This window comes from Fundulus heteroclitus, chromosome 6 (assembly GCF_011125445.2).
Source record: "Fundulus heteroclitus isolate FHET01 chromosome 6, MU-UCD_Fhet_4.1, whole genome shotgun sequence".
Lineage (NCBI taxonomy): Eukaryota > Metazoa > Chordata > Actinopteri > Cyprinodontiformes > Fundulidae > Fundulus > Fundulus heteroclitus.
The window spans coordinates 18,575,801-18,599,401 of record NC_046366.1 but is presented as its reverse complement, the minus strand read 5'-3'; the positions used below and the strand labels follow the sequence as shown (position 1 = coordinate 18,599,401).

Sequence of the window (23,601 nt, the reverse complement as noted above, 5' to 3'; positions counted from 1 at the left end):
CTCAGGGTTTCAGCACTTTTACAGTCCTCTGGGAGTTTGTTCCGGATAAGTGGAGCATAAAAACTAAATGCTGCTTCTCCTTGTTTAGTTCTGGTTCTAGGAATGCAGAGTAGGCTGGAGCCAGAAGACCTGAGTGGTCTGGATGGTTTATACACTGATAACAGGTCTGTGGTGTATTTAGGTGCTAAGCCATTCAGGGATTTATAGACTAACAGTAGTATTTTAAAGTCTATTCTCTGAGATACAGGGAGCCAGTGTAAGGACTTATTTTATTTATTTTATCTATTTATGTTCCATATGCTGTTAATATTGTTTCATTATTTTATATCATTGTCACATTTCACTTTTCAATAGTTTTAAAAACCCCATCCAGGAACAAGTGCTGCAAAAGAACTCACGCTATAAGCACTATGATGCAAGCAAAAATAAAAACAAATGTGACCTTTTGCTTTCATTTCACAATTATGCATCACTTTACTTTGTTCAATTAAAATCCAAATAAAATATAATGACGATTATAGTTATCACTTGACAAAATGCTAAAAAGTCAAGTGGGTGTGAATACTTTTGTGTACTGGAATGGACTATATTCTGTTGGCCGGTCTCCGGCACTTTGCCAAGGTGTAAAGATTTATTGGCATAAGAGCAGAAAGGACCAAAGTTGTTGTGTAACTTTGCCCTTTATGGCTCTGTCAGTGATTGACTTGTGGACATGCATGCTTTATCATCAACATACACCTTAGTAATTTCTGCCTCCTAAGCATCTGCCCGTGTACGGTAACTATCATCTGTTTTGCTTCCCAACAGAGAGAGAGTGCAACATGGCTGGAGGGGGAGCATCAGATGTTCTGGCTCTTCACATTCTTTGCCTTCTGTGTGGTACCAACCTTTGTCTGGTAAGAAGTTGTTTTGTTTTTATTACACTGCAGTTTGGAACATTGTAAAATATATTTCAGTTACTAATTAATACATCTATTATGCATTTTATGTCACTTAGCCGACTGCAAAGATATTAGGTAAGCATTTTCTTAAGAAACCTGAGGATTTATCTTACATAAAGTCCAACTCAAATATCTTTGACATATTTATTTATGTCATTCACAGACTTTGATGTAGACGGTGGACTGGACCTTGACATTTTTGACATCAATGAAGGCACGTGCGGAAAAGACCGTTTCTTCCTCGTTTCTCCCGCTTTGCGCTCGGTTACCTTTTAAAGCCATTTTCTCTGTGCTCTTTGTCCCCGCAGAGGCAGGGCTGAATCTGATAGAGGGAGACATTGTTCTTGACGAGGTAAATTGAGTCGTTCTGTTAAATTTCCATCAGCACAGCGGAAATCTGAAAAAATAGTGTTTCTCTCACCGCTGCAGACACAAACTCGGAACTCCATCATAGGAGACGAGTACAGGTGGCCAACAACTGTTCCCTACTACATGGAAGATGACTTAGGTAAGAATGCCTGCTGGAAAATTAGAAGGCCTAAAATATAGTCTGAAAATAACCCAATAGGAAAATATACACCCGACATTTACACCCAGTTCCAGGGGTAGACGGTAGCTGTGCTCTACTTTTTTTAACTTTTATTTGGAATTTCTTATTTCATTTAGCTGTCAAAACATTTTGCTTTATTACGTGTTTTATTATTGTACATACAAAACATGTGAGAACGCTGTTGATGAAAATACGCACAACTAGAAACGTGACACGTTGTGCCACCTTTTATTGCCCAGTCTTTAAACCCGATAAAGGTCCGAGAGAATAGTCAGTTAATCAACAATCGTTCTAGCATGGCGCAAACCTGCCAGAAACCTCTTGTTTGTTTATAATCCATCCCCGGGATCCATGTGAGCTTGAGATAACCACCACATTTAGGGAAACAAAAAAAAAAACTGTCAGATGCATGAAACAGACAGATCCCGTGCTCTTGTGAGTTCCTAAAACCTACTTTTTTTCATCTTTTATGGAAGCTGGTGGGATGCTATAGACAGCAAGTGAGGAATTTGTTTTTAGGGTAAAGTGTCATGAAGCAGCAAAGATGGGTAAACTGACTAAAAGACTAAAAGAAAGTGACTAAAGGACGAGCCATTTGGACTTTTGATAAGATAAGATAAGATAAGATAAGATAGGCATTATTGATCTCACATTGGTGAAATTCACTTGTCACATCGGCTCAATAGTCAATCAATAGTCAGGAGAGGGTGCCAAAAGTAGGAAAAGGTGCATCAGTTATATACAGTGTATCTTCATATATACAGTGGATCAAAAAGAAAATGAGAAAAAAATAAGAAAAAAAATACAAAAGAAATCGGAGTAGGCAGATGATGTCATATGTACATTCACAGTTATATATATAAATATATATATATATATATATATATATATATATATATATATATATATATGTTGACATACTGTTTATTCACTTGGTGATAGCAGCAGAAGTCACCTCTTTCAGGATTATTGCACAGGTTATAGCACAGTGTATTAAATAGATTATTGCACGTTAGTTAGTTAGTTAGTTAGTTAGTTAGTTAGTTAGTTAGTTAGTTAGTTAGTTAGTTAGTTAGTTAGTTAGTTAGTTAGTTAGTTAGTTAGTTAGTTAGTTAGTTAGTTAGTTTTGTCAGAGTGTTTTCAAACCTGCTGCTCCTTTGGGGTGCTCCCAGTCTCCTGCATTGTCTGACAAAGCTGGTCCAAGGCTCACTGATGCACGGGGGAAATGAGGGCTGGTCTGTGGCGTCTGATTCAACCGTCCAGCTACTGTAGCTTAAACTGCAGATGTGGTTAAGTCTGTTTCTAAAAGAAAAGCGTTGGATACCTTGAGACCAGTCAGGGTGCCAATGCTTTCCACAGTTGAAAGCACTAAAATAAAATGGAATAGAAATACCTGGGTTGTCTCATGAAATTGGGATGTTGCAAACACAAATAGAAAGGAGACACTAGACTTACACACAAGATTAATTAATATGAAAAAAAAAATCTGAATTTAATGTTAAACTGTACAGCAGAGGAGAAGCACAGATCAGAAAGGGGAATCATACTGTGTAACCATTAGTAGATAATAAGGCATATATAGGTCAAACTTAGATGGAAGTGCTATCTGGTGGAGTCCATAAAGGCACCAATTGGCAGGTGATCATAATGTTATGCCTGATAGCTGTTATCGCTTAGAGATCAGCTGGTCAGAGGTTGCGTTTTACAACACGAGGAGATCGGGCTTTCCGGGCCCCAAGGCTCTGGAACTCGTTCCCGCTGTCCCTGCCCTGCAGAACATCAATGACTCTTTTAAGAAAAAAATTGAAGACATTTGTTTTTAATAAAAAGGCTTTTGAATAGGATGTACATAGAATTATAGTATGCTTGTGTTTTATGTTTTTACTGTAAAGCACGTTGTAATATTATTGTCTGCAAAATACAAATAAATTTCACTTACTTACTTGCTTACTTATTAAACCCTTTTGTTTTTCTCGAGGCAATAGGCTTTTTTCCTAATTTAATCCAATAGATTGCAATGTTCCAATGAGAACTGCATTTATGCTATTTTTAATTCTTTCAAATTACCTTTCAGGTGTCAAAGTTTTTACATTTAAGCAACAGTTTACTGACTGGGCTGTATGGTGGAGACCTTGTGAACAATGTTGCCTTGCAGAGGAACGCACTGATCAAAACTGCAATTCAAAATTCACATTGAATTATCATAAAATCCTTTTAGTCTTTGTTTGGAGCTACTTTAAACTGAACTGCGTTTATTTTATACAACATTACAAATGTGAAGCTCTGGGACTGACAACAGATCCTGGGATATAATCTTAAATGGTGTTACATTTAAATAATTACTCTGAGACTTTATGAACTTGCGCTTAAAAAAGATTGTGTTTGTTCTTTAAAGAGAATATGAAAAATGTTCAAACTCTAAAAGGCCTGATTTGCTTGTATCGTCTGCTCTGAAGAGATCAATGCAAAAGGTGTGATTCTAAAGGCCTTTGAGCAGTACCGCCTCAAGACCTGCATCGACTTCAAGCCATGGAGCGGGGAAGAAAACTACATTTCCATCTTTAAAGGAAGCGGGTAACACAAGGAGAACCTATTTTATTTTTTTTATTTTTTTACTCTTTTAGATGGTGAGACAAAGCTGTACCTTCTTAGGGATTAAAGCGTTATTCATTCAGAGCGTGAGAAACAGTCTTTGAGATAAGGCTCTGCTGATTTTGTTTGACGTTCATAAAAGCCTTGTTTTGCCTTCCCGAAGCTGTTTCTCCTCCGTTGGTAATCGGAGGGTCGGGAAGCAGAGGCTGTCAATAGGAACGAACTGCGACCGCATTGCCACTATAGAGCACGAGTTCCTCCATGCCCTGGGCTTCTGGCACGAGCAGTCCCGCTCGGACCGAGATGACTATGTGCAGATCATGTGGGACCGCATCTCAGAAGGTATTGGAAATTAAACGTTTGTCATTTTATGTAAAAATATTTCTTTTTTTTCTTCTTTTTTTTTCTTGGAAAACTACGATTTTGATCTCACATGCAGGGTTTCACAAACGTATTTGGACCCCTCAAGTTTTTTCACACTTTCTTATAGAACTACAATCATCCCTGCATTTTAAGATAAGATAAGATAGGCTTTATTGATCTCACATTGAAGAAATTCACTTGCCACATCGGCTCATAAGAGAAGGTGCAAATGTAGGAAAGGTGCATCAGTTATATACAGTGAATTTATTGGGTTTTTATACGATAGCTACACAAACCAGCCGGTCTATAATTCTGAAAAGGAAGGAAAAAGATTTTCAAATATTTTTTACAAACAATAATTTGAACTTTCGTTGCACGTGTTTTGATGTTTTAGAGTGATTTTTTTTTCAAGCTGTAGGCAAACGAAATTTCGTTCAGTATGCACTTTGTGCTTACAAAATGACAATAAAGATATCTATCTATCTATCTATCTATCTATCTATCTATCTATCTATCTATCTATCTATCTATCTATCTATCTATGTGTCCAACCCCTTCACTCTGACGCCCCTAAATAAATTCCCAGGCAAAAGATTATTTTCACGAGTCGCATAGTTTGTAAATCGGGTTCAAGTGTTTCTAATGTAGCATCACACATGTTCCGTGAAGCTCTCGTGGCTTTGCTAGAGAACGTTAGAGAACAAGCAGATCAGTCATGAAGACCAAGGAACACAGTAGACTGGTCTGTGGTAAAGCAGTGGAGAACCTTACAGCAGGGTGTGGCTATAAAACAACATGCAGAGTCTTGAATGCCGGAGAGTATCGCTGAAATCGTTCAAAAGGAAAAGCTGTGGCAGAAGTTAATATTGCAGGAGCTGAGGGAGGAGCTCAGTTTGGAAAATTTCAAAATCTGACCTTTATAGAAGACTGGCAAGTAAAAAAACATTGATTTGGGCTGCATACAAAACTCTTTGTGTGAAAGAAAACCAGCGCTGCACATCAGCTTCAGCATCTCTGGCAGTGGCAGAGTCATGCTGTGGAGGTTGTTTTTCCTTCAGCGGGGACAGGGAAGCTAAAGATTATTGATGAGAAGAAGGAATGAGCTAAAAACAAAAAGGGTGAATTAAGAGAAAACATGTCCAAAGCAGATGCAGGTACAGATACATTTCGCTGAGAATCTATGGTAAGACCTGGAAAAACAAATTAATAAATGGCTTTATTGGCTCCTTAAGTGATAAACAAAGATGCTCTACATCCGATCTGACTTAGGTTGAGCTATCGTACAAAGAAGAAAGACAGAAATGTAACTTTAGAGACAAACAGCAAATAACTAATGTGGCAAAATTTGAACAAGCGTTTGGACTTTAATCGATCAGCTGGGGGAAACAGCTGGGGGAAACATCATGCATTGTTGCAAACCACTGCATGGTTTCAGAGTTTTACTGCAGCTTTTAGTGCAACATTTGTTTTACTGCATGCATGATAAGTATAAGTTATTGAATTGACCTACTTTCTTCAAATTGCTACTATATCCGTTACTTTAAACTGTAGCCGAAGTGCATTGTCCAATGACAGGTCAGTAATTTCTGTACCCCTATGGATCATCAAACCTTTTTGGGAGGTTTCTGAAACCATAGCGGTTTTTTTTTTTTTATTTCCCTGCAGGCAAAGAGCACAACTTCAACACGTACGATGACACGGTCTCCAGCTCTTTGGGCGTACCTTACGACTACAACTCCATGATGCACTACAGTAAAAACGCTTTCCGGAACGGCTCGGAGCCCACCATCGTCACCAAGATCCCTGCTTTCAGCGAGGTCATCGGCCAGCGCATGGAGTTCAGCGACAGTGACCTGCTGAAGTTGAACCGCCTCTACAAGTGCAGTAGGTGGCTTTTTTTTTTCTTTGTGAAAATAAAACTAATTAAAAAAAACATTTAGCTGTAAATGAGGTGACAGGTTTTAAGCAGCGCCACATGAAAATACATGGACAAGCAGAGTGACACTGTGCTCGGGTTTATTGCTGTTCAAAGTACTCATATCTGTGTTTATTGAATTTTCTTCTAGCTCAAGGCTCCACCTTCCTGGATTCTTGTGACTTTGAACGAGAGAACATCTGTGGGATGATCCAGGGCCACGAGGACCAGGCCGACTGGGTGAGGGTTTCTAATGCCCCCGGAGGGCCTGAGACAGACTATTCCAACATGGGCAAATGCACAGGTGAGCTGGATCTCGGAGAGATTCGAGACATTGTTGAAATAAACACAGTATCTTTCTGCATTAAAGGGTTATTTTAATTCTTTATCTTTAAAATAAAAAGAATGTAAACCCATCTTCTTCACTAAATTTTTTTCCCCTTTATTTACATTCATTTTACAAATATCTATGCATCTAAAAGTCAAAACCAGATCTCCATATGAAGAGTTCATTTGCAAAAACAGATAACTCCGTTTTTAGCCAAAAAAAAACTAAAATGTAAGTGTGTGTGTGTGTGTGTGTGTGTGTGGGGGGGGGGGGGGGGGGGGGGGTCCTTTTAATAAAGGTGTAAAGCCATTATTTTGTTATGTCACTGTTACTTGGTCAAATTCACCCGGTAGATTAGTTTGACTGGTATCACCTTAACTAAATAATAAAAAGTATGTTTTTTTTTTAAATTTATAAAAACAGAGTTATCTGTTTTTGCAAATTTACTCTTCATATAAGAAACTATATTTGTACTATACTATACTATATTTATATATTTGTGGACTACTCTAAATGCATTTATTTCCAACAATATTATACAACACATTTATCTTTAGATAGGACATTTTTTTGACCAATCTGTATAATCTGACCCCAATCTGTGTAATCTGGTTGAATTTGACTTTGTAAAGTGCCTTAAAATGACATGTTTCATGAATTGGCGCTATATAAATAAAATTGAACTGAATTGAAAATTGAATTTTCATAACAGTCCCCAATGTGGAAAACTCATCCAATAAAATAAGAAGATGCTGTTTTTTCATTGATTTACCTCCTTTTACAAAATATCGCATCAAAAGTTTTTTTTTTATGTAGCTTTACCAGATGCTAAAATGTGGCTGCTGTAGCATCCACAGGGCAAAGAAACACCATTACTGACATCATAATCATTTGTGCCCTTTTCGTGTTTAGGATCCGGATACTTCATGCACTTTGGGACTGGTACAGCCAGCGCTGGAGACACGGCGGTGCTGGAGAGCAGGCTAGTTTACCCCAAAAGAGGTTACCAGTGTCTGCAGTTTTTCTACTACAACAGCGCGGGCCCCGGCGATACGCTGAAGATCCACGTCAGGGAGTACGACGAAGACAACCCCAGTGGAAAACTGCGCTTCATACAGACAATAGATGGTGACTGCCACAACCCCATACGGCTGAGCTAGAGTTCAACTGTGCTCCCTGGGATTCAATCTTTTCTCTCGTTTTGTTGCAGGGTCTCCTCAGGATTTGTGGCAGCTGCACCACGTGAGTCTAGATGTGAGGAAAAAATTCAGAGTTGTCTTTGAAGGGACGAAGGTGGGCCCGGGGCCGGCAGCGGGAGGCCTCTCGCTGGACGACATAAACCTTTCCGAGACCACCTGCCCAGAGTTTGTGTGGCGAGTGAAAAACTTCAGCCATGTCATGGACAGCACCCCGACCAACACGCCTGTCTTCAGCCCCCCCTTCACCTCCAAGGAGGGTTACACCTTCCAGATGACGCTTTACCCTAACGGTAGGGATGGTTACCCGGGAGAGTTATCCGCCTACGCCCATCTGGTGGCCCGGGAGGGGGACGCCGGACAGACGTGGCCGTGTCCCTGGAAACAGATAACTATGATGCTGATGGATCAGCACCCACACATTCAAAAGCGCATGTCCAATCAGCGCAGCGTCACAACCGACCCGAACATGAAGGCAGCGGGTGAGGCTTTCACGGTGCAGACGACTCCAATACGCGCACAAGGCTGCCCTTTTTTTTTGGTTTGAGCCGTTTTCATGCAACCTCTCAACATCCTTTCAGATTCTGACCTCTTTTTCTGGGATGATCCCCGGAAGGTTGGTGCTGAGGTTACGGAACCGGATGGGGCCAGGTATTTCCGAGGGCCGGGCGCTGGCACTCCAGTGTATCTCACCCACCTGAGGGCGAAGAGCAGAGACTTTATCAAGGGAGGAGACGCCATCTTTCTGCTCACAATGGAAGGTGAAGGAAACAGATTACTATATTAACTCAGACTCAACTCCTTTGAAACACTTCCGCTATTACTCATACTTGCTAAAAACTACATTCTGACTTCAGATTAACACAGGAGCTTTTTGAAGCAATCCAATCCATCTACAGCTGCAGTCCGCTCCGTCCATTATGTGGACAACCTGAAATGGGTCTTTGTTCGTGTTCTTTTGTCCTTTTAGTTAGCAGTAGCTTCACCTTGGAGCTCTCCCGTGGATCGAGTCTTTTTCATATTGTTCAATCCTGAACACAGCCTTGGCTGTGTAAAATGAGGAATGCAGCGCTTTAGACATTGTTCAGGGTTTCAGCTCTGACCTCCCGGATACGTTGTTGATGAGCTATTGTAGAAATCTTGGCAGTCCCGTCACCTACGAAGCCTTAAACCTATGAAAGCTTATCACAGTTCCACGTCTTCTCCATTTGTGGACATATTGGCCCTCCCCCGGGTTCACTGTCCTCCCAAAGCCTCAGCAATGGCTTTGTAAAGCTCCCAAGACGGATAGATGTCAAGGACTTTCTCATCTATTCTCGAATCTCTTTAGATCACGGCATGATGTATTGCTTTCTGACCATGCTTTAGCCTACTTCGTGTTGTCAGGCAGGTTCTACTAAAGTGAGATCTGATTATACAGATCAAACCTATCCAATCAATCCAAAGTGAGTCATTATGTAAGATGCAGAAAGTTTGATCCGGAAGCATCATTTCCTACCTGTATTGGTGTAAATGCCCTAAAAAAAAACGTTGCTTTTACCGTCTCTTTGCTCATAGATGTGTCCCATCTGACCGTGTCCCAGCCCGTGCCTTCCACAACCTTGAAACCCACATCTCAGTCTGCAACCACTAACGCTTCAGATAGCTGCCTGGATAAACAGTGTCAGAATGGCGGAGTTTGTGTGGTGGATCAAGGGAAGCCTTCATGCAGGTGAGCACTTTTTGACAGGAGTGGTCTACAGGCACCAGGGTCGACATGCTGATATCTGTTTGCTTGTCAACCCACAAACTTGAACTTCAGAATGGTTTGGGTGAATGCTGGCGTCTGTCTCAGTTTACAGCACAAGTGAAACAGCATCTTTAAGTGCAGTAAGTGAATTACAATGTAAAAAAAAGTGACTAACCGATTAAATGATAGGTAATCTTATTCAGATTTATTTTAGGAGGACAGAATTTAGGTATCTTCCCAAAAGCGTGGGATGTTTTTATTGGGGCTTTATTTGAACAAAACTAGTCAGTAAAAATGTTTGGAGAACAACGAGTGTCTCGCTTAAACACGGAGCCTGATCGATGAAGATTGAAGATTTCAGAGGCAGAAAAAGCAGAGCTTCTAGAATAAGATTTAGCTTCAGAGGTTACATTTCTGAATGTGTTAAAAGCTCTTAAAAAGAGCTGTGCTGCCAGCACACACATCTTCCAGTTGACTGATTTGTAGAAAAAAAAAACAGTTCCTAAAATCCATCAAACAAGAACTGAAAGACGGCGAGCTGCTGCAGCAACAAGAAGTCTTTACCAGCTGTGATGTGAGAATGAAATTTAGCGACTGAGCATACCCAAACCTTCAGCTATCTGCCCTTTTTTATTTCTAGAAGCATCTACATATTTTTAATGTCAAAATATTTTTTTTTTCCACACTCAAAATCAACTGAGCTTTCAGTCCCTTTACTAATTTTTATCCTATTTTAAAGGGTCATTCATGTCAAATGCTTCCACGTTCATGTTTTAAATGCATAAATAATACAAACATGTATCCATTCTGTTTCTCTTTATCTGTACTTGTCCAGTCCTGGAAAAAAGTTAAATTCCACACAGACTGCACGGCGATGCCCATCTCCGTTTTACTCTGGGCCTAATCTCTCGCAGTTTAGCAGGAAGCAAAGCTTAAAGCCGGCAGCCACTTGGCTTATGCTATGTCTTGAATTAACACACAAAGTAACACTTGAATCAAGTGTGACAGAACCCGTTTACCAGCACGTCTACAGATACAAGTGTGAAATTTAATTAATGTAATTCTTAGAAACAGCCCAAACACGGACATGCCGCTAAAAGACAGAACCGTAACGTTTACCATACAAGCAGCAAAGTTCATAAATATGTCCCCTAAAATAGGCACACTTTTTTTATTTATGCGGATGGTTTAAAGATCAGATGTCCCCATATAAACCCCCTGTAAATATATTGTGCATTTCTTGCAGGAGACCACGATTCTAACAAAAAAAACCTAAACAACACTGATATGCAAATAGCCAATGATTGCCAAAGATAATGGCATAGCAGGTTAAAGGGGCTCAGCTCTTTAAAACAAAAAAGCAAACAGAAATTAACCATATTTTTTTTTTAAACTCAAGGAAGTTTCAGAATCCCTCTATGTCTTACTATGCTACTGAAGAAAATAATTTCACCTCATGAGATCTCTTTATGGTAAGGATGACAGTTTTTAACATCTGGCCCACAATACCATTAAGACATTTTTATTTTTTTTCAAAGTTTTTGCTTGGTGTTGTTGTTCAATTACATTTGTTTTGCAGAATAAAAAAATAAAAACAGAATCTCCTGGATTTAGAGATGCTACAGTAAAATAACCATATTGTACAAAAGCTTAATTATTTCCCAGCATAAACGTTACTCATTCTTGACTAAATTATCAAAAGATGAGCCAGCATCCTCGGTTGCATAATCGGTTTTTGCAAATTCACATTTAAGACGTGTCAAAACATTCTCAAGACCCCTAGTTATATTTAATACCTACATAGATTAGGAGAAATAACTTTTTTATCCCAAATAAATAATAAAAAAAAAAAAACCAGCTTCAAAAGAAGAATAACTTTTGAGGTTTCACAAGGTAGGGCAGGATGAATGAGTAAAAATTATTGAAGAACAGATGATTCTTTTAGCTTGAACCAGAATAAATGAATGCCACCTATTCTATTTTTTTTTTTTTTTTTTACATATATCATTCAGCATTAATAGAAAATCAAATCGTCAAGTAATTTATGAGGTTATTATGGAAAAATCAGGATGTATCAAAGACTTTTTTTGGGCCTTTTAAATATGGAGATTCTTCAGAAACCCGGATCTTCCCTGAGGACATTTAAAACACCCTACTGTGTGATTTTTTTTTTTCTCTTATTCCCGTCCCATTTCCTCCACAGGTGTGAGGTGGGCGATGACTGGTGGTACTACGGGGACAGCTGTCAGCACAGGGGCTCCACGCAGGACAAAACCACTCTTGCACTGGCCTCATCCCTGTCTGTGCTGGGAGCCATGCTGCTGATCACAGTGGTCAGCGTCCTCTGCGTGAAGAAGAAGTACAAGAAACGCGTCGCAAATACGGGCATAGCCTTGGAGAACGCCTATGCCAATTAACTCTGACAGCAAATTGGACTTTTAGTCCAGCGGTGAATCTAACGTTGCATTAGATTGCCACCTGCTGGTCATTTGATGTAAAACAAAAACAAAACAAAAAAAACATGGAAGCAATGGAGGAAGTTTCAATAAATAAATGGAAATGTTCTAAAAACCAGCCTTTTTATCAATGCGGAGATGTTCGGACCGAAGGCGGTCAAGATGTCAAGGAATAAAGTCGCAGACAAAAAGGGCTTATATTCACAAATTTAAAATTTATTATACCAAAGACAGGAACATCTGTAGTGTCTCTTTTCCATGTGGCTATACTTGTTGGTGTTACTGAACTAGACACAGTCATGCCGGTGATAACAGTTACTGTAGGAGGGAGGTGGGACTAATTGCCTGTGAGTATCTGTGTGTGTGAGTGTGTGTGGACGTCTTTGTGAGTGTCTGTTTGTTTGTTTGTGTGTGCATGCAAAGATCTATTAGTGTTTAGTAGATACGGTGATGACTACGGGACATCACAATTGAACAAAGTGGAGCAAACCATTGCGACTTAGTGTATAAATATCGTATGTAATGTTAGTTTCCATCCTGTAATTGCACATTTACATTTGTGTGTGTGTGTGTGTGTGTGCGTGAATTTTAAGTTGTATTTGTGGGTTTACACTGTGGGGTAAATGGGGACTCGCCTCCATAACAGCAAACACGTCCTCCCCGCAGCTAAAAACCTTCACCGACATACAGGTGCGCAGTTCCTTTAAAAGCATCGGTATACAACGTTTCTCTTATTTACAATCATTGAAAAAAGAAAAAAAAAAAAAAAGAAAAAAAAAAGAATCACCATTTCTCTCAGAGAAGATTAGTAAAAAAGTGACTGAGTCACCATAAAGATTATGCAACTCCTAGGAGTTAGTATTGGAAATTTTCTACAAAAAAATCTCTATGTCATTTTACAGGCCAAGAGCTGTGATTCACTGAAGAAATACAGTATTCTGAAGTGCCTTTATCTACAACAGCTAGGTGTGGTGTTAATGGCGTCTGATTCACCAAAAGGTCGATCGATAATAAAAAGACAGTCTCTGTTTTTCAAAAGGTTCATCTTAGAAACTCTGCTGCGTTCACGTTGAAAGATAATTTAAGTTCTTACAAAACAGAAAATAAACTGTTGGATATTCGTCCATATGAAGTACTGTGAGGAGCCAACTCTGCGGCGCACAGACTAGTGTTGATTATGTACGGGGAGAAAACACAACGCCATTCGGTCTGCGGGAATCTGTGTCCTCGGGCGATGGGATGGGAGGAGGTGGAGGATCATTAAAGGGCTCGTTTGCTTGTTTCACTGTGAGTGCTGCGGTGGCTGCGCCTCCTCGCGGCGTTGGAGAAGCCCGCTCTGAAATCTTTCTCCCCCGGCGGAACCCACTGGGGGTCTCCCTGGTTTCTGGGTTAGAGGCGGTGCGTCCGCTTAGAGCGGGGTGTCGTAGTAGTCGGTGGGCTGATCCGTCCCAGCCGGTTTCTGCTGTTTCTGCTGATGCTGCTTCATGATCTCCTTCACCTCCTCCTCCAGCTCGGGCGGGATGATGAACTGGTCGTCCGGGTCGGGCTGCGCCGGAGCCGTGAAGTAGCCCCCCGACTTCTTGGAGGGGGCGTCGGCCGCCACCTCGATGAGGTTGTGGCTCTTCTCCTGACGCGCCACTGAGCCGTTGAGCCTCCACTTTCCCGGCAGCCTCCCGCCGTCCCCGGCTCCTGCTCCCCCCCCGCCCGGCCACGACTCGTCTCTCTCTAGCCCGTTCTCCGCCTCCGCCTGGCTCGGGTCCCCTCCTTCCTCCAGCGGCTCGGGGGTGCACGGCGGCGGAGGGGGTGGCGGGAGAGGGAGCGCGGCGCGTTCCTGGCTGGACGACGGCGCCGTGAGGGCGTGGGGCGACGGTAGCTGCGACAGCTCCGCCCTGAGGCAGTGGACGTCGGCCTCCACCTCCACCCGGCTCCCGTTGAGGAAGACCCCCGCGATGGGCTCTTCGTCCTCGCTGTCCAGCCCGTTGTCGGACAGGGCGCTGGAGAAGGTGGCGCTGGACAGCTGCCTCTGGAAGGAGCCGCTCAGGCAGGCCGGGTGGAGCGCGCAGCAGCTGCGTGCGGCGGAGGGAAGCTCCGCCCCCGGCAGCAGGTACTGGCAGGGCGCGGGCCCCGCGTGGGGCGGCTGGTGCTGCAGGGACAGCAGGTGGGCCTGGTGGTGCAGGTGGAGCTGCGGGTGGTGGGGCTGGTCCTGCAGCAGCACGAAGGAGCTCTGCGGAGGCTCGTCGGACGAGGCCGTGGAGCCCACCTCGCTGCTCATCTCGCTGGTGCTGATCTCGCTGCTGATCTCGCTGCAGGAAGAGGGCGGGACGGGCAGGGAGCCGTCCGAGGGCCGGTCCTTGATGGCGGAGGAGGACGGAGGGTAGGGCCCCAGGCCGGGGCTGGGGGGAGGCTGCGGGGGCTCGGAGCAGCAGCAGGAGCAGCAGTCTTCGCTGACGCTGAGCTGCACCACCACCGCGCTCAGGCTGTCCGTGCAGCCGTAGCCTTGAGCCAGAGTGCAAAGCTTTTTAGCGGCAGCGAGGCCGTCGGGGACGTTCCGGACCGCCTCCACTGCCTCCGTGGGAGACACAGCGTCCCACAGCCCGTGGCTACCCAGGATGAAGAACTCATCCTGAGGGGTGAGGGTCACCGTCTGGACATAGGGGCAAGGAATGACCGAGGGGTACAGGAAGGAGTAGCCCATGATTCTTGTTGAGTCCGTCACTCCATTCACCTTGTTGTCCTTGAAGAAAGGAATTTAAAAATCAATACAGAGCGCCTTTAACATCAGACGTGCTTCAAGTTTCTTAGCGGGATCTCTACCTCAGTGACGATGGCTCTGTGCTGCCTGATCCGACGGTATTCCTCCTCCAGGCCCACGTTGTGCAGCAGCGACAGGGACATGGGCTTCCCGTCCCGGCACAAGATGGCCTGGCACTTTCCGACGTTGGCGGCGGTGAGGATGAAGCAGCCGCCGGGGTCCGTGGGGTCGTGGCGGATGTGGCACAGAGCCGCAGAGCCGCCGAGTTTCTGTCCGGCGGTGCCAAGTTTCCTTCGGGGGGGGAAAACGAAGAGGGAAGAAAACAGGAGAAGGGGGAGAGTTTGTTGAAAAGTTGAGAGATCACAAGCTGGAAACATTTAGGAGGGACTCTTATTCTGCAATCCAGAAGCTCTGACGGCATTATCAATTCAAACATCAGCAATAAAGAATAGGGCTGGATAGATACATAAAGAAGTAAATAATGTCCATATCTCAGGAATACGGATAATTCCAGATTAAAAGAGAAAAAAATACATAATTCATGGAAAACCTTTGATTAAAATGATTTTGTCCAGCAGGGAATAAATCTGATGGAGACCTCAGAATCGACATGCAACACCAGCCTTCACTCCCGCTGCCCCAGAAAACAAAGCAGAGACCCCACTGACGTGCTTGTCGCCGATCCCGTACCTCTGCATGACGAGGAAGGTGTTGGTCATGTAATCCTCCTCGCTTTTGGTCTTGTGGATTTCCTCGGCCAGGACGTCGTTCATGGTGCACTGCAGCAGGTAGGGCACTTCCACGTTCCTGTCTCCGTCGAACACGCCGTACAGAGCCTCCCGACTCCCGCAGAAGCTGTTCACCGAAAGGGCGGCGACGCAGAGTCTGGGAAGAGAACAGGCAAGCAACCCTGTGAGGAAAAAAACCGACGAGGGCTCGAAAGATCATCTAACCAAATCAGCGTTTGCCGTGGTTAACCTGGCTAAACATCTTTCAGGGTTCCTACGCCGTGGTTTTCATGCAAAGCAGACACCAGGAAGGGAAAGGCAGGGGGGCAGGAAAGGAAAAAGAACACAAACACAAGAAGGATGGAGGAAAGTAGGACACAAGAAAGTAAGGAGAGGAGGAAGAAAGCAGGGATGACAATAATTAATAAAGAAAGTACAAAAGAAAAAACAAAAGGAAGAACCAAAGGACCCAACACTAAGAAAATCGGGTAGGGAATAAAGTTTTCCGGACTGCGTAGGAACCCTGTTTGTCACTAAAGGAGGTTTTTGTTCATAAAGGACAAAAATATTTTGCTTTGCAGCCACCGTTTCACCCACAAAGACATTTTTGCAGCAGGTGAAGGTGCATAATTCATGCTTTTAGAGCAGCGCTGCTGCCATATTGTTCTCTTCGCTGGTGTCTGAAGTGAGCTCACTTGTTCTTTACGCCCGAGGCCTCCGTGTAACCATGACTCCACACAGCGGGGCCCCCAGATCCCTCGTTCGAGGAGAAGGTTGGTGGTGGATCGATACGGAAACAGCGAATGTTACTGGAAGGGAAAAAAAAAAAAAAAGGAAAAAAAACATGAAACATGATAAAAAAAAATCCCTCCGTCACATTGAGGCATAGAAATACATGAACCAAAGCTATAAAAAAAACAAAAACAGCTGAAAAGTAATGAACGCAGAGGAAAACTGAACCAAATACTGTGACAAAAATGAGTCAATTACAAAAAAAAATTAAAATAAAAAGACCCGCACAGATGAAAGAGCCATACTTTAGTTGCTCCAGGGTCTTGTGGTCCAGGTTGAGACGAGGGTTGCCAGTCAGATCCAGCTCCTGGAGCTTTGGAGGCAGGTTCTCAGGCAGGGTTATCTCACTCAGCTCGTTACAGCTCAGGTCCACACACTGAAAGGCAGAACGGACCAGATGTAGGTTCAGGGCTGTGCACCCTCAGAGGCTTCACAGAGACCTGCTGCTGATGCTGCTGCTGCTGCTGCCGCCTTACCTTCATCTCCAGCAGCTGCATGACCTCGGGAAAGACCTCGATGGAGTTGGAGTGGGCAATGAGCGTGTGCATTCGCCTGCAGTTCATGATGGTGGTGGGAACAGTCTTCAGCATGTTTCCACTCAGGTCCACCTCCTCCAGCTCTTCCAGCTTGGCCATTTTACTGAAGGATAAGAAGGACACAGACGAGCTAAAGCACAAATTAAGGAACTGGTCCATTAAGGCTCAGGTCAGCTGTCATAGACATTTTCCTAGCACACTAGTCTGCTAACTGTGCTACAAACACAGTCAAAACAACCCATAAAATGATAAATATACTGTCAAAACTGAAAAATCATTGTGTGAGATTTGTGGTGCAAGGAAAACATGCAATACGTGTGGAACTTGTTAAAAGCAGCAACAATCAATGTACTTATAATACATTATAAATAATATCAAATAAGAAAGAAATCATTGACAAAATGTCATCCTGGCTAGATCCCCTCATTTGGGCATGAAGCACTTTACTTATCATGACAATACGGTTTCTCTTCAATCACAGAGTAATAATGTTGTTTAGGATTTAGAAATAAATACTGATACAGGCGCTTTATAAAAGTTAACTTTCTGATCAAGATGATTTTATGAGACAGATATAGCAATGGCATCTGCTAGCTTGGATGCTAGAGGTGCATCATAAATCCTTCAGTTCGAACAACAACAACCGCCATTATAACGTGTTGACTACTCCAAGGTTTGCAGACTGCAGTGCTAACCATCTGGTTTAAACCCAGCTTGTTAGATTTCTGGGTGAGAACCTGCAACGCTTTGGCCGTGTGTTCAAAAGGATTTTCCAGCCTGAATGATTTGATCAGCCAGATTAAAAAAAACATCCTTTAAGCTAAAGAGGACTATATAATTATGTGTTATATATGATCTATTATGTAAAATGTAAAAAAAATGGTAAAATGTTTATTTTATAAATGCTGTTACTTTTTTTAATTTTGCCATCTAGATATTTCAGAACAAAACATTGACCCATTTAAGTTTGAGTTTTCTCCCACAGATTATGCAGCTGCCATCCAAGACCTAGTTCACTGTTTGTTTCTCTTTTTATGGTTGGGACAAATTTAAATCGGCTAATAATACGTCAACAAATGTCCTACCCTAGATAAAATCGGTTTATCTTTTAAATCCCAGTGTGTGATTTCCTATGATAAAAAAAAATTATACAATTTTAAAGCTCTGCTTTGCATCTGAGCCAAAACCCACTTTTAAAATGCTGAAACTGTGTTTTTTTGTTTTAACAAAAAACCAAAAGGATCAATGATTTGGGCAAAAGTTATCATCTGAATATAATCTATGTAAAAGTCCTTCATTTTTGTCTAAATGTTGTCATTTAGATAACAGAACAAGTCAAAGTAAGGAAAATTCATTGGGCTTTCCCAATTTTCAAGACTACATAGGAACGCCGATAGATAAGACACCCTTACATTTAGGATGTATACATTTTTCATTCATGAAGAAAATAACTCTAGAACATTTACAGTTTTCTGTATACTGCATATTCACATTACATCCATAAATTCTTGATAAAATGTAAAATATCCTTTTTTTTACTGTTGTATGGCATTTTACACACAAAAAACGTGTATTAAATAAATACATAAATAGATATCTGAACATCACAATCGTCCCTGAAGATTTAAGGTCTCTCTAAAGGAGTTTATTTATTTTTACCTGGCCGGGAAGGTCTGCAGGTGGTTGTACGCCATGTGCAAAACGCGTAGGTGCGTGTGACCCGTGAGCATCGGCACGCACTTGTCCGTCAGCCAGTTATTTGTCAGGTAGAGTTCCTGCAGGATGCTGTGGCTCTCCTCCGACAGGCTGGACGGTGGCAGGTGCTCCAGCTTGTTGGCGGATGCATTTAAGCATCGTAAACTGAAGCCAAGGAAAAAAAAAAAAAAACAGAAGTAATCAGTCATTTTGATGGTGTTTAAAAGGGACACAAAAACAAAGACGCATATTTAAATCGGGTGCATGAGGCTACAAGCCAGATTTATCTGTAAAATTTATCAAACTTAGTTCAGATGCATTTCACCACCAGAAAAAAAACATAATTTCATGGTATTTTTTTCTGCTATTTTGATATAAACTCACATTTAATCAAAATATAATCTGTCCCCCTTAAAAGAACGTGCAGTATCAAATGTGTTTCTTTTTCTGTCTTTCCTTACATATCTTTGCTTAGATTTCTCCTTCAGATGCGTTTGCTGGGTCAGTTCCCAGTAAAATATGTGAGCCGTATGAAAGGCAAATCCTTTATGAACTTTAGGAATATTTTAATTTGATCATCAAGCGTCCCTTCACTCAATCTGCTGCTCAAATTATAGACGCATAATTGTAACCAACGAACGATTAAAGACAGGCCAGTCACTTGCAGCCAACGCTTAAAGCTACCTGTTGGATTTGAGGAACAGGTTGCAGGGAAGCTCCACCAGTTGATTATGCTGAACGTCCAAAACCTCCAGCAGAGGGCGCTCCACTCTCTCAGGCAGCTTCTGCAACTGGTTATGTCCTGCACTCAGCTTCCTCAGACTGTTGCTGCAGAACAACCTGCAGCAGGAGAGAGAGACAGAGAGAGAGAGATACAGACAGCTGGGTCAGCACCAGCACATGACGGATAAGCAGTTTCAGCAGACAGATAGATGATTGAGATGGACTGATAGCCGAGATTCTTTATGCCAGGCAGACAGGCAGATAGATATGAAGACGGATAGGATAGTCTGCAGCAGCTGAAGAGGGAGGGAAAAAAAAAAATCGGGGGAAAGTGAAGGACGAAGGCTGAATGTGCAGATGAGGACGGAAGGAAATCCGAGAGTAGCAGCGCCTCTAGTGGACCCTGTAACCGAAATTCATCATCTTGACACTTAGTGGGTAAAAAAAATAAATGTCCAGACAATAACGAGACCAGAGGTAGAAACAGAGAGAGAGAGAGAGAGAGAGGGGGGAAGAACAGGAGAGAAGCCAAGGGAGCAAAGTGATGCAAGACGTGGCAAAGACTAAAAGGTGCATCTGAGCTAACCTTCTAAAAAAAAAAAATGCTACATAAAGAGAAGCAGCCTGTTCAAAAAAGGATCTAGAGGTTACCGGCTATCAGTGTGATTTATGGGGCTTCATGGGGGATAGATACATCGCTCGACACAGGGTGGAGAGAACAATGCAGCATTGCTCCACATTTACAGGCGTGTGTGCTGCGGGGAGGGAGGACTCACCTCGCCGGGAGCTCGGTGATGAGGTTGTGGCTCACGTCCAGGACTTCCAGTTTCTTCGCCTCGCACAGCCAGTCTGGCAGGGACTCCATGTGGTTCCTGTAGAGGGGGGAGGAGAAGGGGCAGCGCTGATGATTATGATGAATTATCTGCCGTTTTCAAACTGTGTTACTTAAAATGGAATACAATTTAGTGGAGATAAATGACCTTTTTCTACATTATAGAAATGATAGGCAAATGGAGTCCTGGCAGCGCCGCCTCACATTCAAAAGGGGGGAAATACAGATTTGCTCTTACTTGAAACTCATCTTCATTATCTCTGAAGGTTGCTTGGTTTTGAAATATAGAAAATAAGCTTTTAAAACTCAAGTACGGCTCCAAATTCTTGCCTTTGTGTATCAACTGTAAAATCTCCAGCTAATACCCATCCTTTACCTGATAAGTGAAGAGTTGTGTCAAGGTAAAGGTTAAGACAATTCAACATGTGCAATTTCTTTAGCTGGTTTTTCACATTTTGCGTCCATGTTCCTTTTTTTTTTATTATCTACTTTATTATCTAGAGTCTTGCTGTGGGGATGTTCCCGGCCTGCAGTGGTCAGTAGCTATCAAACGTGATTTACAGGAACGAATGAACAGCCAAAGGCTCACTGAGGCGGCCGGAGAGCGAAGGCCGGCCCGTGTGATCAGATCAGACAGACGAGCTGTTCTAGCCCATAACGCTTTCTCACTCTACTGAGATCTACTGTTCTCCAATTATGCATTGCTTGTCGTCATTTCAGCTTTTAACTTTTTGCTCTCTCTCTTTTTTTCTTCATAGTAGGCACACCTGGTCTGACGTTCTGTTAGCTGTGAGATTATCCAGGGAAGACGGCTCACCCGCTACTACCATCTAATGTAGAACAGATTACTGGATCAATGTGTGCTTCTGTGCTTTTTTGTCTCTCTTGTTGTGTCTCTGCTCTGTCTTCTGTAACCCCAGTCGGTCGAGGCAGATGACCGTTCATACTGAGCCCGGTTCTGCTGGAGATTTTCCTTCCCGTTAATGGGGAGTTTTTCTTTCCACTGTCGCTTCATGCTTGCTCAGTATGAGGGATTGCTGCAAAGCCATGGACAATGCAGACGACTCTCCCTGTAGCTCTACGCTTCTCCAGGAGTGAATGCTGCTTGTCGGGACTTTGATGCAATCAACTGGGTTTCCTTATATAGGAAATTTTTGACCAATCTGTATAATCTGATTGAATTTGACTTTGTAAAGTGCCTTGAGATGACATGTTTTATGAATTGGCGCTATATAAATAAAATTGAATTGAATTGAATTGAACGCTGAGGATTTTGATGTTGCTTTTTAGAGAGAAAGAAGTAAGCTGTTCATGGGGCTGCAAAGCCGTGATGGAAACGGTATTCTCTCTCTTCTGCTGCTGACATCTTGGTGCCAGAGACCACAGCACATCTTGATGGGGCTAGTGGAGCGTGAGCATCGATGGGCCTGGGCCATTTCGGCAGGACCAACACACCAACAGGGAGGCGGTGCGCAACGGTGCTTCTTAAGGCGTAAGCAACTGATAAACAGGAGATCTAATCATTTTTATGTATGATTCTCTTTTATGTCCAAACTGATCTTTGGACATGCCAGGTAGTTCTGAACATGCACCTCAATCCATCAGGTGAACAATCAGTCAATGAATCGACAATTGTAACACACAAACAGGCTTTTTCCTCACCTCGAGATATCCATGTAGCTGAGATTGGAGGGCACAGGACTGACATCCAGCTGTCGTAATTCTGTGGGGAGAAATCCAAACGCATTAACCTACAGCAAGGACGTCCTAATAAAAAAAAAAAGCAGGTAGATGCAAAATGGAGGAGAGGACTGGGGAGGGGGACGGGGGAGATGACGAGTGGCGGCGGATGATGGAGAGGGACAATTAGAGGGTTGTATTGATGAGAAAAATGGGAGGCATGAGAACAGACGAGCACGAGAGGGGCATTTGAGACGGGACATCTACGGCGCACTTAAAGGGGAGAGACCCAGACGCGGCTGAGAAACAAGTGAGGCTGCGGCTTAAAAAGTTAACGGCTTCCCTGACGCGGGGCCACACCCACCGTTGTTGGAGGCGTAGATCCCTTTGAGCAGGGCACCTTTGACTTTAAGACACGTTATGTGGTTCCTCTCGCAGTGAAGGACCTCCAGCCTGGGAAATATGGAGGCGTCCAGCTCCGTCAGCCCGTTGTCCCTCACGTCCAGCTGGGTCACGTGCCTCAGCAGGTCAGGCTCATCGGGCACCATGACGGAGATCTTGTTCAACCTAACAGAGGAGGAAAGGGTTCAGGTGCTCTGCGTGCAACACGGGATTACAGGAATATGGGAGATGCTGCAACCTAAGAAGCAAATCCGTTGCACCCCAATAAATCCCAACATGATTATCTTTGATTTACACCTTCGCACTTATAGAATTAGCACAAAAGAACAACATTTCATCCATCCATTGTCCAGAGGCAGGGGCAATTTAGAGTAACCACATATTGACCTAGCAGTTATGGTTTTGGACTGTAGGACCAAACCGGAGCACCAAAGTAAACGCATGTATGCACAGAGAGAGAACATGCAAACGGCATACAGAGAGACTCCTGGGGAATTGATCCAGGGTCGTTCCTGCTGCGAGGTAAAAGTCCTGCCAGCTGTCCCAACGTGCGGCCCAAGCAACAATCAGGAGGGCAAATTTTGGTAACTAACAAAATGCTATGTTACGACTGTCTTAGCTCTGCTTTTCCGTAATGAAAATCTATTATGAAATATCCTCAAAGTACCTTTTCGGGAGGGACGACGACTTTAAAGTCCATCAAAATTGTAACAAAGCTACCCGGAGCTCATTCTTGAGCAGCCACGGGCTCTTTTATTTACAAACAGGACAAACGCTAAAGAAAATTAACAACTACAAGTTTCTTCGACGAACTCTTAGTGAAGCATTAACTGCGAAATAGTGCAAGTCACTGTGGCTCTGTGTTTTCCCAGATGGCGCGAGGGGACCTGATGGGGCCACGGTGGGCCAATGATTTCTCGATTTTGTGCTCTTTACCCGTCTCATTCGGTCGTGGCGTCCTCCAAATGTTTTTGTTTCCATAATTAGTGGGATTAAAGCGCGTCAATGAGTACAACAGTCGGGACGAGAGTGACTGGCGAACCGAAGTCATGCCTGTTCTGGACACAGTTCCCCGAGTTCATTTCTAAATCCCCTTCTAATTGTAAATTAACTACATGCAGAACAATCTGCCCCGGCTGTTCTACCTTAAATCGATGTGTTTGACACGGAGCAGTCTGAAATCCTGCAGGGTGAGCGTCTCCTGGTTGTTCCCAGCCATGCACAGCTTCTCCATGGAGGCCAGCCGCTCGAGCACCTGCGGCACGTGGCTGAACTGGTTGAAGGAAAGGCCCAAGTAGCTCAGCCTCCGCAGGGACCCCAGTTCAGAGGGCAGGTCACTTAAACTGTTTCCGTCCAACAGGAACGTCTGCAAACTGAAAGAGAAATGATCG

General features: G+C 43.2%; 2 protein-coding genes across 3 annotated transcripts in view; one reads left to right on the top strand and one right to left on the bottom strand.

Annotated features, from left to right (window-relative positions):
* Positions 1-789: 789 nt before the first annotated feature.
* Positions 790-12,133, top strand: si:ch73-40a17.3 (meprin A subunit beta). Of its 2 annotated transcripts, none has more exons than XM_036138234.1 (14): positions 790-896; positions 998-1,016; positions 1,105-1,155; positions 1,250-1,293; positions 1,371-1,449; positions 3,948-4,065; positions 4,247-4,425; positions 6,112-6,330; positions 6,513-6,665; positions 7,602-7,817; positions 7,900-8,367; positions 8,467-8,646; positions 9,443-9,596; positions 11,818-12,133. In XM_036138234.1, the coding sequence occupies exons 1-14, from the start codon at positions 822-824 to the stop codon at positions 12,029-12,031; spliced, it is 2,169 nt and encodes a 722-aa protein (XP_035994127.1). In that variant the 5' UTR covers positions 790-821; the 3' UTR covers positions 12,032-12,133. The 2 variants fall into 2 exon arrangements, with proteins under 2 accessions (XP_035994127.1, XP_035994126.1); XM_036138233.1 differs by having other exon boundaries at positions 1,099-1,155.
* Positions 12,134-12,265: 132 nt separating this feature from the next.
* The window catches only part of phlpp1 (PH domain and leucine rich repeat protein phosphatase 1), a 61,794-nt gene continuing 50,458 nt past the window's right edge, over positions 12,266-23,601 (bottom strand). Inside the window, exons 6-17 of the mRNA XM_012875594.3 lie at positions 23,356-23,583; positions 22,173-22,375; positions 21,791-21,851; positions 20,073-20,168; positions 19,258-19,413; positions 18,538-18,738; positions 16,819-16,981; positions 16,588-16,718; positions 16,246-16,359; positions 15,513-15,707; positions 14,885-15,113; positions 12,266-14,804 (exon numbers count right to left, since the gene is read on the bottom strand). Of these exons, the coding sequence (XP_012731048.2) occupies positions 13,479-14,804; positions 14,885-15,113; positions 15,513-15,707; positions 16,246-16,359; positions 16,588-16,718; positions 16,819-16,981; positions 18,538-18,738; positions 19,258-19,413; positions 20,073-20,168; positions 21,791-21,851; positions 22,173-22,375; positions 23,356-23,583 (3,103 nt within the window). The 3' untranslated portion in view covers positions 12,266-13,478. The remainder of the gene's footprint in view (positions 14,805-14,884; positions 15,114-15,512; positions 15,708-16,245; positions 16,360-16,587; positions 16,719-16,818; positions 16,982-18,537; positions 18,739-19,257; positions 19,414-20,072; positions 20,169-21,790; positions 21,852-22,172; positions 22,376-23,355; positions 23,584-23,601) is intronic.